The sequence below is a fragment of the Megalobrama amblycephala genome, linkage group LG17 (genome assembly GCF_018812025.1).
Source record: "Megalobrama amblycephala isolate DHTTF-2021 linkage group LG17, ASM1881202v1, whole genome shotgun sequence".
Lineage (NCBI taxonomy): Eukaryota > Metazoa > Chordata > Actinopteri > Cypriniformes > Xenocyprididae > Megalobrama > Megalobrama amblycephala.
This window is the reverse complement of record NC_063060.1, coordinates 29,075,361-29,089,633: the sequence shown is the minus strand read 5'-3', so window position 1 is coordinate 29,089,633 and position 14,273 is coordinate 29,075,361. Positions and strand designations below refer to the sequence as shown.

The window sequence follows — 14,273 nt, the reverse complement described above, 5'->3', positions numbered from 1 at the left end:
ATTCCGGCTCAAATTGATAAGGTAAAATTAAAGACATGTTTACAATAACACTGAGCGCATGCATCTCCCCGTTATGGTAAGAGGCGTGACCTTTCCGGGCAAGGAGCGCTAAGCTGCTGTCGAATCACAACACAGGAACCGCTGGCACAATCAGAACTCGTTCTGAAGGAGGGACTTCATAGAACAAGGAAGTCATCAGCCCGTTTTTATGACAGTGGAAACAGCGGTATACAGATAAGTAAATTATGTGAAAAATACTGTGTTTTTTTACACGCGAAACATGAACACATGTTATATTGCACACTATAAACACAATCAAAGCTTCAAAAAACCACGAAGAACGGGACCTTTAAAAATGAAAATAGCGACGGCTCTCGTCTCCATGAATACATTAAGAAATAATGGTAACTTTAACCACATTTAACAGTACATTAGCAACATGCTAACGAAACATTTAGAAAGAATTTACAAATATCACTAAAAATATCATGATATCATGGATCATGTCAGTTATTATTGCTCCATCTGCCATTTTTCGCTATTGTTCTTGCTTGCTTACCTAGTCTGATGATTCGGCTGTGCACATCCAGACAATACTGCCTGCCCTTGTCTAATGCCTTTCATAATGTTGGGGACATGGGCTGGCATAGGCAAATATTGGGGGCGTACACCCCGGTGTTGTTGAGATTCACCTGTTCTTCGGAGGTCTTTTAAACAAATGAGATTTATATAAGAAGGAGGAAACAATGGAGTTTGAGACTCACTGTATGTTAAGTCTTTTAAACAAATGAGATTTACATAAGGAGGAAGCAATGGGGTTTGAAACTCAATGTATGTCTTTTCCATGTACTGAACTCTTGTTATTTAACTATGCCAAGATAAATTCAATTTTTCATTCGAGGGCACCTTTAAGCCAAGACAACTGAGGGGAATAGCGGCCCGGCGTCCTAACCTGTCGGCGGCGTTACGCATGCTTCTCCATTCCGAACCGCGGGTCCGGCGACTCGCATCTGTGGCGGTGCGGGAGTCCCTCCGCGCTCCCTTCCTGGACCCCAGAGGACACCAGCGTGCATGCACAGGGTCGTGTTCATGCACAGGGGCGCGTTCAGCTTTTAACAGCGGCGGTGATGAGGCTTCATTATCTTCAGGTGTGCCTCATCACACGCCGCCAGACCTGGTTATATCAGCGCCCCTCCTCTCTCTCACACCCACTCCAGTCGGGAACCTGGTGAAGGGCGGCGATTTAAAGGACGGGGTGGCGCTGACAATAAAGGAGAGGCAGCCGTTCCGTCACAATGTATTTAATGCACATTCCTAGTCTTTTTGCGAAAAATTCATCAGTGCATGTTATTTCAAAGATAAAAATGTTTGTCATATTCTTTCATCAGATTTGAATATCTCCTCCTATTCAGCCACCTGTTAAACAGAAACCACAAATGTTCTGTTTAACTCTGAAATACACCATATTATAGACGTTTATTGGGTTGTTTGCGAATGACGTTTCATGTTGACCTTAAAATAACTTTAGACTGAGGCAATGACACTCCACAGGTTTAGAAGAGCTTGCTATAAGGTTTATTTTAAATTACATTATATACAACATACATGTACACTTCAAGAAAGCAGTGAAAACCTTGTCATGAAGCTCAATGATATTTTGTAACCCTTTGAGAATAACAAGCATCCATTAAAAAAGCAATAACAAAAGACGTGCAACAGACAAAAAGACAAAAAATAAGACCTGATGAAATATTCATAAAAATATTTGTCATGTAGACTGATCTACAACCCACTTAGACACAATCATTTGACTATTTTATACAGAAAGTGCTGCACGCAGTACCTTAATAAAGTGTTAAATTACTGTTAATAAGCAAATATTACATTGTAGGTCACTTGATGGCCATTGTCCCACGCATAAAGCATACGTTCCTTAGGGTTGTAGTCGATTTGTGTGGTGTGGGAGTAGTTGTTTATAAAAGGGAGACGGGGAATCATCTGGGTGTGTGTGTGCGTGTCGAACGCGTAGGAAATATTGGCATGTGTGCGCTCGAAACTGTCAATGGCGTACAGAACACCGCAGATGACGAAGCAGTTACCATAGTAGTTCCTCCTCAGGCCTGTCCTCCAGCTCTTCTCTTTCTGTAAGTCAGAGGGCTGAAGCTTGCTTAGGATGATCACTTCCTGGTGAAATCCCTCTTCGTCCAGAGCTGGGTACACTAACCATAGCCCACTCTCGTCCACACTAAAGTCAATGTCTGAATGTCCTCCCCAACCCTCCGCCTCCTCTAATACAGCATCATGAAGGGTGGTCCAGGCTGCTACGTACCGGAGACGAAGATCAAACCTGATTATATCACGAGAAAATGCTCTATTGTAGAAGAAAGAGCCACCGTAGACGACATGACCGGTGCCAATCCAGTTATAAGGGATTTTGTAGGTGTTGCTAAACTGCCCTATGAGAAAAAGAGGAAAAACAATACTGTACTGTACAACTTGATCCTGTTGCAACTTGCAAGGGACCCCCTTCTTAAAATATAAAGGCATATGTGGGTCAGTGACATGATGGGACATTTTTCTGGCCTTAATAATAATAAAAAAACAAAGATATGATATATCCAATGTAAGGTAGTACAATCCAAAAGGTTTTAATTATATTTTACTACATATAAAGGTATTTTAAAGATTTTTGAAGTGTCAAAATGTCATTCGGTCTAATCATCCAAAAGCCAATACAGCAATTTAATTTGTGATTAAATGTAATAAATGTTTATATTTTTTATTCTAGCATGATTTTATAACATCATATATCAACATAGTGCAAAAAAGGTATTAAAGTTATGTGTAGAAGTCGTTGCTTTGTTATGAGATTTTGCATGGATCAAGTCATGCAGTCAATATCATGTGACAGGATGTGACATCATTCACCTGCAAAGGACCACATGGTCATGAAGCAAAGTAACTAACTCTCTCTTAACTATTTTAAAAATTCATGTTTTCACTTGCTCATATGCAAACATCAGGTCATTCGGTACATCCACTATAAAACATGGAAAATGTTGTAATATTTTAAAAGCTAAATATAAAATGTTTGATTGTCCTTTTGCTAGCTAGCTAGCTAGATATCAGCCTGTTAGCACTGTTTGAAAATATTGTCATTCGGTATAACCAAAAGTGTCGTTCAGTAAAACCGAAATTTTGGTTAAACCGAATTACTTTTTTGGTGACAAATTTTGTCCATCTTGTAAAAAAAAAAAAATGACAAAAGCAGCATTAATTGATTATAAAAACCACAATCTTTTTTTAAAAAACCTTATTCGTCATTGACCCACGTATACAGGTGCTGGTCATATAATTAGAATATCATCAAAAAGTTAATTTTTTTATTGTAAATTATTTTTAAAAATGAAACTTTCATATATTCTAGATTCCCTACATGTAAAGTAAAACATTTCAAAAGTTTTTTTATTTATTTTTTATTTTTATTTTGATGATTAGAGCGTACAGCTCATGAAAGTCCAAAATCCAGTATCTCAAAATATTAGAATATTTCCTAAGATCAAACAAAAAATGGATTTTCAAAACAGAAAAGTTCAAGTTCTTTAAAGTATGTTCATTTGTGCACTCAATACTTGGTCGGCAGCACATATTACAGCAAATGACTTACTCCTAGCACAAATTACAGCATCAGTGAAGTGTGGCATGGAAGTGATAAGCCTGTGGCACTGCTGAGGCACTATTGAGCCTTCAGATCATCTGCATATTGTTGGATCGACTGTTTCTCATCTTTCTCTTGAAAATATCCCATAGATTCAGGGGTCAGGCATGTTGGCTGGCCAATAAAGCACAGTAATATCATGGTCAGTAAACCACTTGGAAGTGGTTTTTGCACTGTGGGCAGGTGCTAAAGTCCTGCTGGAAAAGGAAATCAGCATCTCCATAAAGCTTGTCAGCAGATGGAAGCATAAAGTGCTCCAAAATCTCCTGGAAGATGGCTGCATTGACTTTGCACTTGATAAAACACAATGGACCAACACCAGCAGATGTCACGGCCCCCCCAAATCATTACTAACTTCAGAAACTTCACACTAGACTTCAAGCAGCTTGGATTCTGTGCCTCTCCAGTCTTCCTTCAGACTCTGGGACCATGATTTCAACATGAAATGCAAAATTTACTTTTATCTGAAAAGAGGACTTTCGACCACTGTTCACTGTCCAGTTTTTTTCTCCTTAACCCAGGTAAGATGCTTCTGACGTTGTTTCTATTTCAGAAGTGGCTTGGTAGTCCTTTTCCAGAAGATGTCTGAGTGTGGTGACTCTTGATGCGCTGACTCCGGCTTCATTCTACTCATTGTGAAGCTCTCCCAAGTGTTTGAATCGGCTTTACTTGACAGTATTCTCAAGCTTGCGGTCATCCCTGTTGCTTGTGCACCTTTGCCTACCCAATTTCTTCCTTCTAGACAACTTTGCATTCAATATGATTTGATACATCTCTCTGTAAACAGCCACCACATTCAGTAATGACCATCTGTGACTTACTCTCTATGTGGAGGGTGTCAATGATTGTCTCCTGGACCATTGCCAAGTCAGCAGTCTTCCCCATTAGTGTGGTTTCAAAGAACAAGAGATACCCGGAATTTATACTGTAGGGATGGTCATTTAATGAAACTCAAATGTAAATATTCTAATATTTTGAGATACTGTATTTCGGACTTTCATGAGCTGTATGCTCTAATCAACAAATTAAAAAAAAAAACTTTTGAAATGTTTTACTTTACATGTAGGGAATCTAGAATATATGAAAGTTTCATTTTTTTAAATAATTTACAATAAAAAAATGAACTTTTTCACGATATTCTAATTATATGACCAGCACCTGTATTTGCATGTATAAAGAATCATTAATGCTACGTAAGAAAAAAAGTATGATATTGAGGTATGTTGTCTCCAAAATTGAATAATTGTCTTTTTTATATTGTAACTGTACTACTGTAGCTGAAATGATTCAGATATTATCTGTAAGATGTACTTTGTTTTTTTTTTTTTGTAAATTTGCTGTACATTTTTTGTAGTGTTACTAAAGTAGTTATATTACTTTATATGTTAGGTTATACTATATTACTATTTGTATAAATGTGAAGAGAAACAGTTTCAACTAAAAAAAATCTAAGTAAGATTTATTAATGTTTTTAAAAGAAGGCTGCATTTATATGACCCAAAATACATTAAAGAGAGCCATACTGTGAAATAATATTACAATTTTGTAACTGTTATATATTTCAATATATTTTAAAATGTATTTTATTCTAATTAAAGAAATCATTCAAATATGCTGATTTGGTGCTCAAGAAACATTTCTAATTCTTATTAATGTTTTTTGTGGAAACCATGATACTTTTCTTCAGGATTCTTTGATGAATAGAAAGTTCAAAAGAACAGCATTTATTTAAAAAACTGATTTTTGTAAGTTATAAATGTCTTTAATGTCACTTTTGAGCAATTAAATGCATCCTTGCTAAATAAAAGTATTGATTTCTTTAATTTTTTTTTTACTAACCTAAAGCTTTTGAACAGTAATGTATGAACAGTTTTGATATTATTTTTTACAATTATGGTTTCCAACTGTAAGAATATAAAATTTGATTTAAATCTTCTTTTTTATTTAAATTCACACTTTGTAAGAAATATTCTGAGACCTCAAGTTGAAAATATACAGTACAGTATGCTTCAAACGACTATTTTAACGTTAGATGTACCTTGTTTAAAAGTGTCCATATCACGGAATTCCAGAAGCTGGTCCCCAAAGTGGTAGTCCGTCACATAAATAACTTTTCCGTTGCCTTTTGGGTCTTTCATCCAAGCACCTACATTCTTGCCGTACGTGTTGTGTGTAACAGGATCAGCAATGCTTGCCAATGTGTCCTTGCAGATCCCTGTAAACAATAAAACCAGATAGGAAGAATCTATATCTCACAGGTCATATGGCCTCTCTAAACTTTTTAAGTTAATTTTCTGTAATCAAGCTTACCTTGTTCTTTGGTCTTCTTTGGGGGTTGTGTGCTTCTTTGAGTTGTAGCTTCATCCCAGCTAAGTTTGTACTTCTTTGTGGGTGCTGTAACACTGGCCAGCTGTTTTGGCACTGCAAGAGGAGTTGCGATGGTCGCTGTCTTAGTGCTTGTTGTCGTTGTGGTAGTTAATGTCATTGAGGTTTGCGGGATGGCCCTTGCTGTTGTTATTGTGCCTGACTTCTTGACTTTTACAGTCTCTCCTTTAGTTTGCTTTGTCACATTTGTTATGTTTGCAGCAGTAGGTTCTCCATTCTGTTGGTTGAGGTTCATTAAGGGGGTCTGGGTCACTGCTGCAGAAGCTCCAGGTCTTGTAACAGGTGGCTCTTGCTTATGGAGCTGGTCCTCAATAATTAAATCCACCGAGCCTTCACCACTTACAACCTCATGGACTGCTGTGGCAACTATTGAGAGAAGAAACATACTGTAAAATGCTTAGTTTAACTTGTTTGTAACATTTCACCTGTCGTCTGAAAAGAATGGGTCTTACAGCATCCTGAATGTCTACCCAGCCTCATGGAGCAAAAGTCTCCCTCCATCATCACATTTCTTATACATTTACACTGCCATTTAGTAAGATTTTTTTTTTTAATTAATACTTTAATCAGTAATTGATAAAAAAAAATTAAAGACATTGATAAGGTTACAAAAGATTAATATTTCAAATAAAAAAAAACTTCCTATTCATATAAGAATCCTGAAAAAATGTTCAGAAAAAATCTGTTTTCAACATTGGTGATAATAATAATTGATAAAAAAATGTTTCTTGAGCACCAAATCAGCACATTAGAATGATTTCTGAAGGATCATGTGATACAATATTAACAATATTACTGTTTTACTGTATTTTTGGTCAAATAAATGCAGCCCTGCTGAGCATAAAGAGACTTCTTTTTAAAAAACACTGACCCGAACTTTTAAATGGAAGTTTATTTAAGCTGTATGCATAATGAATTTTAAATGATTGATTTTATACTTACAGTTGGCTATAAATTAATAGTTATTATATAAAGTTTTAATTTGATTACGTCATTTGCAGTAGTTCATTGCCTCATAGAAGACGTTAAAGGGTTAGTTCCCCCAAAAATGAAAATAATGTCATTTATTACTCACCCTCATGCCGTTCCACACCCGTAAGACCTTCGTTAATCTTCGGAACACAAATTAAGATATTTTTGTTGAAATCCGATGGCTCAGTGAGGCCTGCATAGCCAGCAATGACGTTTCCTCTCTCAAGATCCATTAATGTACTAAAAACATATTTAAATCGGTTCATGTGAGTACAGTGGTTCAATATTAATATTATAAAGCGACGAGAATATTTTTGGTGCACCAAAAAAAACAAAATAACAACTTTCAGGAAGCTTCAGAGCATTATGAATCAGCGTGGTAAATCAGCGGTTCGGACTGCCAAAGTCACGTGATTTCAGCAGTTTGGTGGTTTGACACGCGATCTGAATCATGATTCAATACAAAAGTTTCATAACGCTCCGAAGCTTCATGAAGCAGTGTTTTGAAATCGGCCATCACTATATAAGGCGTTATTTTGTTTTTTTGGCGCACCAAAAATATTATCGTTGCTTTATAATATTAATATTGAACCACTGTACTCACACGAACTGATTTAAATATGTTTTTAGTACCTTTATGGATCTTGAGAGAGGAAATGTCATTGTTGGCTATGGAGGCCTCACTGAGCCATTGGATTTCAACAAAAATATCTTAATTTGTGTTTCGAAGATGAACGAAGGTTTTACGGGTGTGGAATGACATGAGGGTGAGTAATAAATGACAGAATTTTAATTTTTGGGGGAACTAACCTTTTAAGCAGACAGATTTGTACCGTTGTTTTTCTAATTTTCATATACCTTTTTGTATACCTCATATCATATACCTCATATACCATATACATACAGTACATAAGAGCAGCAACTTGAGGTCCCAGTGTAACAACATACATTTTAAAATAGATATAATCATAAGTAAAAAAATTTGGTGAGTAAAATGAGCTGTTGGACACTCACTGTGTTCTTCCCCCTCACTATCCTCCATTGTGCCGGTTTTGTAGAAGGTCATACTTTTGATGGTCATGCCATTGGGATCTGCTTTGGTCTTCACAGGTTTATGCGGCTCCTCCTGATCCCCAGAGTTGCTTCTCTTCAGCACAGGCTTGCTGGAGCTCTGATTCCCAACAAACTTCTCCTCATATTTCCTCTGGTCAGGAATAAACAGTGAAATTGTCAGTTAAATTATTGTCTTCAAAAATGTAAGTGATTAACCTGATCACTGTTTCAAATTACTGCATCAAACAAGCAGCATTAATTGTCTCTTTCCAAACTGCCTATTTTGTGGTTGCATAAATCTTCTGGATGAGATGGGGGGAATTTGTGGTGTATTAATGACTTGAGCATGCTGTGGGAAAGTTGTATGACTGTAATCGACTATTTCTCTACTGACATGTCTTCAAGCTCAATGGAACAGTAAATTCGACCACTCTTTCCACTGGGCAGGGTTTAGTGCTGGTGGCTTTGCCCTTTGCATACATTTTATGTATGACATTTGTGGTTCGTATTCATTTTATGTTTTATTATTTATCATCTATGTGAAGTGAGACAAATATTAAGGCATTTGTAATGGATTGTGCTAGTGTGTGCTGTATCTGTACTGTACCTCAGTGTGAGCAAATGCAGCTGCCACATTCTTCTGCAGTGAGGGCTCCAGCACGCTGAGACGTTTCTTCTTCTCTTGCCGTTGGTTGGTGCGAGGCCCCTTCCCCTGCGCTTTTTCACCTTTCACGCTCACTTTCTCCTTTGTCAGGTTTCCGGAAAACGACTGTAGGGAGAATGTAAACACAATAGATGTCCATGGGTGGCAGTTCCGCCTAAACCACCTGAACTCAATTCCCTTTTGTTCAGTGGCAACATTTGAAAGCACACAGTGATTTCTGTTGCCGTGGTAATACTGAATAGTGCACAGACGCAACATTGTTGTTTTGGGGAACAGTATAATTAAAAATAAATAATGTGACACCCATGTTCTTGTTCTTAATGTACCATGACTGGATTGGTCTTCCTGTGATGGTGCTAATGTGGAAAAGGAGGCTTAACTTTTTTTTTTCTAACACTAAAAAAACTTTTTAGTTATGGCCCACACAGCAGGTAATTCATTTATTGATTTATCAATGCATTACAAGTAACTTAAGTAATGTAATCAGATTACTTTTTTCAAATAACTAGTAAAATAACGACAAAAGTTACTTTGTTTCCCATGTATTGACTGACAGCTCTCCTGTCCCCATGTTGAGAGAAATTGTAAGTGCCGAGGCGTTGTGTGCGCTGTGTGAACATGATGGTTATTGTAGTTCTAGACTACATGTGAGCAGGCATTTACACTTGCACAAAAACAGTATTTCTCAAAATGAATAAAATTGTGAAATGCAATCTCAGAATATTGCACAAACCTGCAATAATTAAATATATTAAATTAAACAAATATACTTTATGTATTTAATCTCACTTTATTGCTGAAGAATGTTGAATTTTCTTCTCCTGCATCCTATTATTCTTCCATTCAGAATGGCAGCACAGCTGAAAGGTTTGTTTGAGCTGCGCCCTCTACTGCACAGGAGTAAATTTGCATTTCTTATTCCTTATTCATTTCACTTTTGGTGTGAAATTTGGTGGCCTTTACATTTGCCAAAATAGAACTTTTTTGCTGTTATTAAAAAAAACAACCAAACAAGCAAGCCCAGCCCCGATGAGAAAAAGTAATGCAAGAGTAATGTAATGCATTACTTTCCATAAAAAGGAACTAAGTAATGCAATTAGTTACTTTTCAAGGAGTAACTCAATATTGTAATGCATTACTTTTAAAAGTAACTTTCCCCAACACTGAGATATGCTTTTATCAGAGCCATTGTTTTAATGTTTGGATTAATTATTAAGAACAAGCATTTGTATTGCACTCACTTTCTCTATCTTATCAACCCGTTCCAGAAGTTTTGTTGTGACAGAGTGAAGCTTTAACAAGTCCATCCCATAAAATGCTCCCTCTAGCAGGTCCATTATGGTTGAAAGCTGAAAGATCATAAAAAAAGAAAATGAGAATTTAGAGGGTTATTAGAAGTTTATAATACTCACTACTTTATAAGTCTAAAACAAGTCATCAAAATAAATAGTCTGGTTTTAAAAATAATATTATCCCAGTATTATTAGGGATCATCTATTAAAACCAGTGCAGTTGGTTTTTGTTGAGATGATTCCCTTTACCTTGATATCATCCCGCCCAGCCTCTTGCAGCTTCTTAAACCTGAAGTCTCCCTCACAGGGGTTCAGGGCGGACGGAGGGGCGATGCAGGCACACTTCTGGCAGCTGGGTCCTGCAGTGAAAGTCTCCACTGTGTAGAAGTCCTCAGCCTTGGCATGGCCTTCTTCAATGCGCTTGCATGCGCTCCTGCTCAGAGGCCTTACCACACATTTACACCGACAGTCTGAGCCCTCAGATAGAGTCTTCACTTTATCGTAGTCCCCAATGAGCTATTAAATAATGGGATAATTATTATTGATAAAATAAAATAATAAAATAAGTATTACCCTAATTAAAGTTTTCAAGTATTTTAAAATAATGCTTTATAGATTATTATTCTTATTCTTCTTATTATATTATGTACATATATGACTTGACATATACTGGACTTATAATAGAAATTTCTAGTAATTAAATACAATTATTGTTAACATTATTATTAATGTAAAATACACTCACTATCACATGTTCATGTAATTTCATTTTTAAAAATGTAGAAAACCAAGAAAAATGACCTGTGTTAAGATGTTTTCTTGATTGTCCATTTCATCTTCTAGAGTTGCACGGTTTTCTATATTGTCAGCAGTTTGTTGCTCCGTCACATTTGCACGTGTAAAACAAAAAGCGCCACAGCAAAAAATGAAAAACAATAATCCCATTATAAAAATTATTCAGACAAGAAGAGCTGCTAAAGCAATTTGAGTAAGATGTAAAGGATACGTAATTTCTGTTCGTCCAAGAAAAAAGGCAATTAATCTTCATGCAATCTATGTATGTCCATTTGTCAATCAATAGTCCGTTAATTAATGAAGATGTAAAAAGTGCCCCTGGTGACGTCAAAAGGGTCCTAGTTTTGGTGAAAGCAGTTGCTTATGGTTTTTACAGACGGAAAGAAGACCTTTAGTGTGTTGGATAGCCGGTGATGAATGGATATTTGAAAGGTTTGCAGTATGAACAGAAGTCAGTGGGCAGGAACCTCAAGCAGTGTTTGAAGACAGGGAGGAGTTCTGCCATTGGATCAATGACCCAAACATTTAACTGCTCTACAATAAATAAATGCATTACCAAAAAAACAAAACAACAACAACAAAAAACGGCACAGATATAATTAACATAAAATGCCCTTAGTTCATGGTAAAAGTATTCAAAAGCATTTCTCTGTGGAAATTAATTATGTATTAATTATGAGATAATTCGCTAGAGGTTTTAGATAAATTAATCAGTTGTTTATGAGTCAAAATACGTCTACCTATTTTTTGCAAGTCACAACGATTCACTGAAAGAAACTCCAAATGCCAATGAAGCTGCATCTGAAGTAGAGCGTTTACGCCATCTACTGCCTTTTAGATCAATTGCAAGTTATTAAAACAAATGGGAAAATGTTAATGTGCAAATTACCTGTGAAGAGAATATTATTATATAAGACTGATTGGTTATTTTAACACTGGGTAATGTGTTCATATTTCAAAATTTTTTTATTTTTTTTTTCAAAATGTGTATCAGACATTCGCATTACTATTAAAAAAGATGTATCTTTATCCAATGTTTTTAAGTGAGAAATTGTCTTTTCTAGGACAGTCAACTAAGCGTTAAAGATTAAGAAAAAACATTCAGGGATATGCTTATGTTACACTCATAATTTAATGTTATTCAGACTACATATATGACTATAAAACATGATATGCAATTAATTTGTCATTATAAATGTCCCCTTCATATTACTCTTACTCATTCTTCCTCTCACTATTGCACAATGCACACATTTATATTGGTGGGATATAGACTGTGCTAAATTTCAAATTACTTTTGTGTGTGTGTGTGTGTGTGTGTGTGTGTGTGTGTGCGTGCCAAAGTTATGTATCTATACATTTTGACAATTACAGAGAGATGTCATTTGTTTGAAAGATTTAAAGGGATAGTTCACCCAAAAATGAAAATTCTGTCATCATTTACTCACCCTCAAGTAGTTCCAAACCTGTATGAATTTCTTTCTTCTGCTGAACACAAAAGAAGATATTTGGAAGGATGTCAGTAACCAAACAGATCTCGCCCCCCATTGACTAACATAGTATTTATTTTTCCTACTATGGTAGTAAATGAAAAGTGTGAGTAAATGATAGAATTTTTATTTTTGGGTCAACTATCCCTTTAAGGTGACACAACATAACCTTAATTACCTTAATTCACCACTAGAGCACTATTACTAATGTTTTTTTCCCCTCATATGTACTTAGCAGAAGTACCATTTCTTACCAAAAAGTGCATATAATTTGTTTTTCATGACGACCTGAGCAGCTAAGGATACAAAGAAAGACAACGCAAGTACACTTTTCAAGCAAAACATTCAAAAATAATATTAAGAAAACAATGTTTGTTAGGTTTCCGACAAGAAACCAAAAGATATATAGTTCAGAATGAATACAAAAAAAGTATTTACACATTCTGGTTGTCAAAATTTATGAAACATGCAGTTACTTGAAACTACAGCAGTTACTTTAAACTACTTAACATCACATTGGGAGCAGTTAGAAGTCACTGCAAAAAAAATTCTAAAACGAATAAGACCTGCTCTGAGAAAAGTTCTAGTATGTGATTTTTTTTTGCAGATGCCACTTTGATATTTTGTATCTAATGTAACAAAAGTGTCCAAATACATTTTTGCAGTCACTGTAGTTTAATTGTAAATGCTGAAGTATGTGTGCATCACAACTCCTTATACATGATTGCATCATGATGAAATGGATGTATAAATACTAATCCAATACTGTCATAACTGTCTAACATTAAATCAGCACAATGATAGCGTCATGGACTTTAGGGTATCTCTGACACTCTAAAATGCCTGACAGATAACTCTTTGTGTTTAGTAATGCTTGATCATTACATTTCATATTATTTTAGTGGGAATGTCCATATGTCAGTGTCTGTAAGAGGAAGATTCTTTTAGTTTGGCAGCTCTGAACAAAAGTCTATTGTGTAGGCACAATGCCCTTTAGCAGTGTGAACTGGCACTGAAGCTGTTCTTGACATTGACTTACACCTACAAGTATGCTGCTATAGGTCTTTAATCAAAAGTCATGTTTTTCATCACAGGTGTCTATTATTTCATATATCAAGTATCTGCGACCACCTGGCAATGGTCCAGTGTAGAGTTTTTTTCCCTCTCTGTCTCATGGTGGAGTCTTAATTGATGGAGTCTAAACACACACACACACACACACACAGATGTTGGGTTTTCATGTTTTATGGGGACATTCCAAAGACATAATGATTTTCAAACGTTCTGCATTCTTAGATAAAAAATAATAATAATAAAAAAACATCACTATGATTTATAAGCTGTTTAAGGATTTCGGATATTGCCATCTTTGTGGGGACATTATTGGTTTACCCACACACACACACAAATGCTTGTTTAATCTTAACTGACCGCAACTTATTTTGCTATAGTCTGGATTGCTTTGATGTTTTAACAAATATAATATATTTGAATTAATAACAACAGAGTAGTGGGTTTAATTATCCAGCTGTCATTTCTTAAGTGGAATGCACAGTCAGGGAAATCAGTGGAAGGACACAAGGCTCTTTGGTGGGGTGTCTGAACTTGCCTTTGTTGTCAGAAACCTAAATTTATTGTGGCATGAGAACATAGTTTCATTATGTAAAGCGATACACATTTATGTGACTGTACCACATCCAAGATGCAATAATGAGTATTTTCCCCATGATTGTTGGTTGCAATCAGCTTTTCACCAGAACGTTCTGGTGTTCTGACTGTAAAAATGACCGTTACAAAATGTTTGTTATCTTTACAAAATAAAGAACACTATAAATTGATATGTAATGCCATGCCTTGTATGTTGATTAAATAGAATTGATCTGAAAGGCTAATTAATAAGGTAA

The 14,273-nt window shown here is 35.8% G+C and overlaps 1 protein-coding gene across 1 annotated transcript; it reads right to left on the bottom strand.

Annotated features, from left to right (window-relative positions):
* Positions 1-1,552: 1,552 nt before the first annotated feature.
* On the bottom strand, positions 1,553-12,340 carry olfml2bb (olfactomedin-like 2Bb). The gene is made up of 8 exons (XM_048164631.1): positions 10,886-12,340; positions 10,334-10,600; positions 10,034-10,141; positions 8,736-8,897; positions 8,090-8,279; positions 6,029-6,469; positions 5,757-5,933; positions 1,553-2,456 (listed from the first exon to the last, which is right to left on the bottom strand). Exons 1-8 carry the CDS (start codon positions 11,027-11,029, stop codon positions 1,867-1,869), a joined length of 2,079 nt encoding a protein of 692 aa, XP_048020588.1. The 5' UTR covers positions 11,030-12,340; the 3' UTR covers positions 1,553-1,866.
* Positions 12,341-14,273: the final 1,933 nt, after the last annotated feature.

What these genes read in the sequence shown, in the direction of transcription:
- olfml2bb (XM_048164631.1), bottom strand. Translation starts at nt 11,029, where the DNA reads ATGGGATTATTGTTTTTCATTTTTTGCTGTGGCGCTTTTTGTTTTACA. An exon ending in AAGAAAACATCTTAACACAG is followed by an intron (nt 10,601 to 10,885) that starts GTCATTTTTCTT and finishes ATTATTTAATAG; the next exon opens with CTCATTGGGGACTACGATAA. An exon ending in AAAGAAGACCAAAGAACAAG is followed by an intron (nt 5,934 to 6,028) that starts GTAAGCTTGATT and finishes TATTGTTTACAG; the next exon opens with GGATCTGCAAGGACACATTG.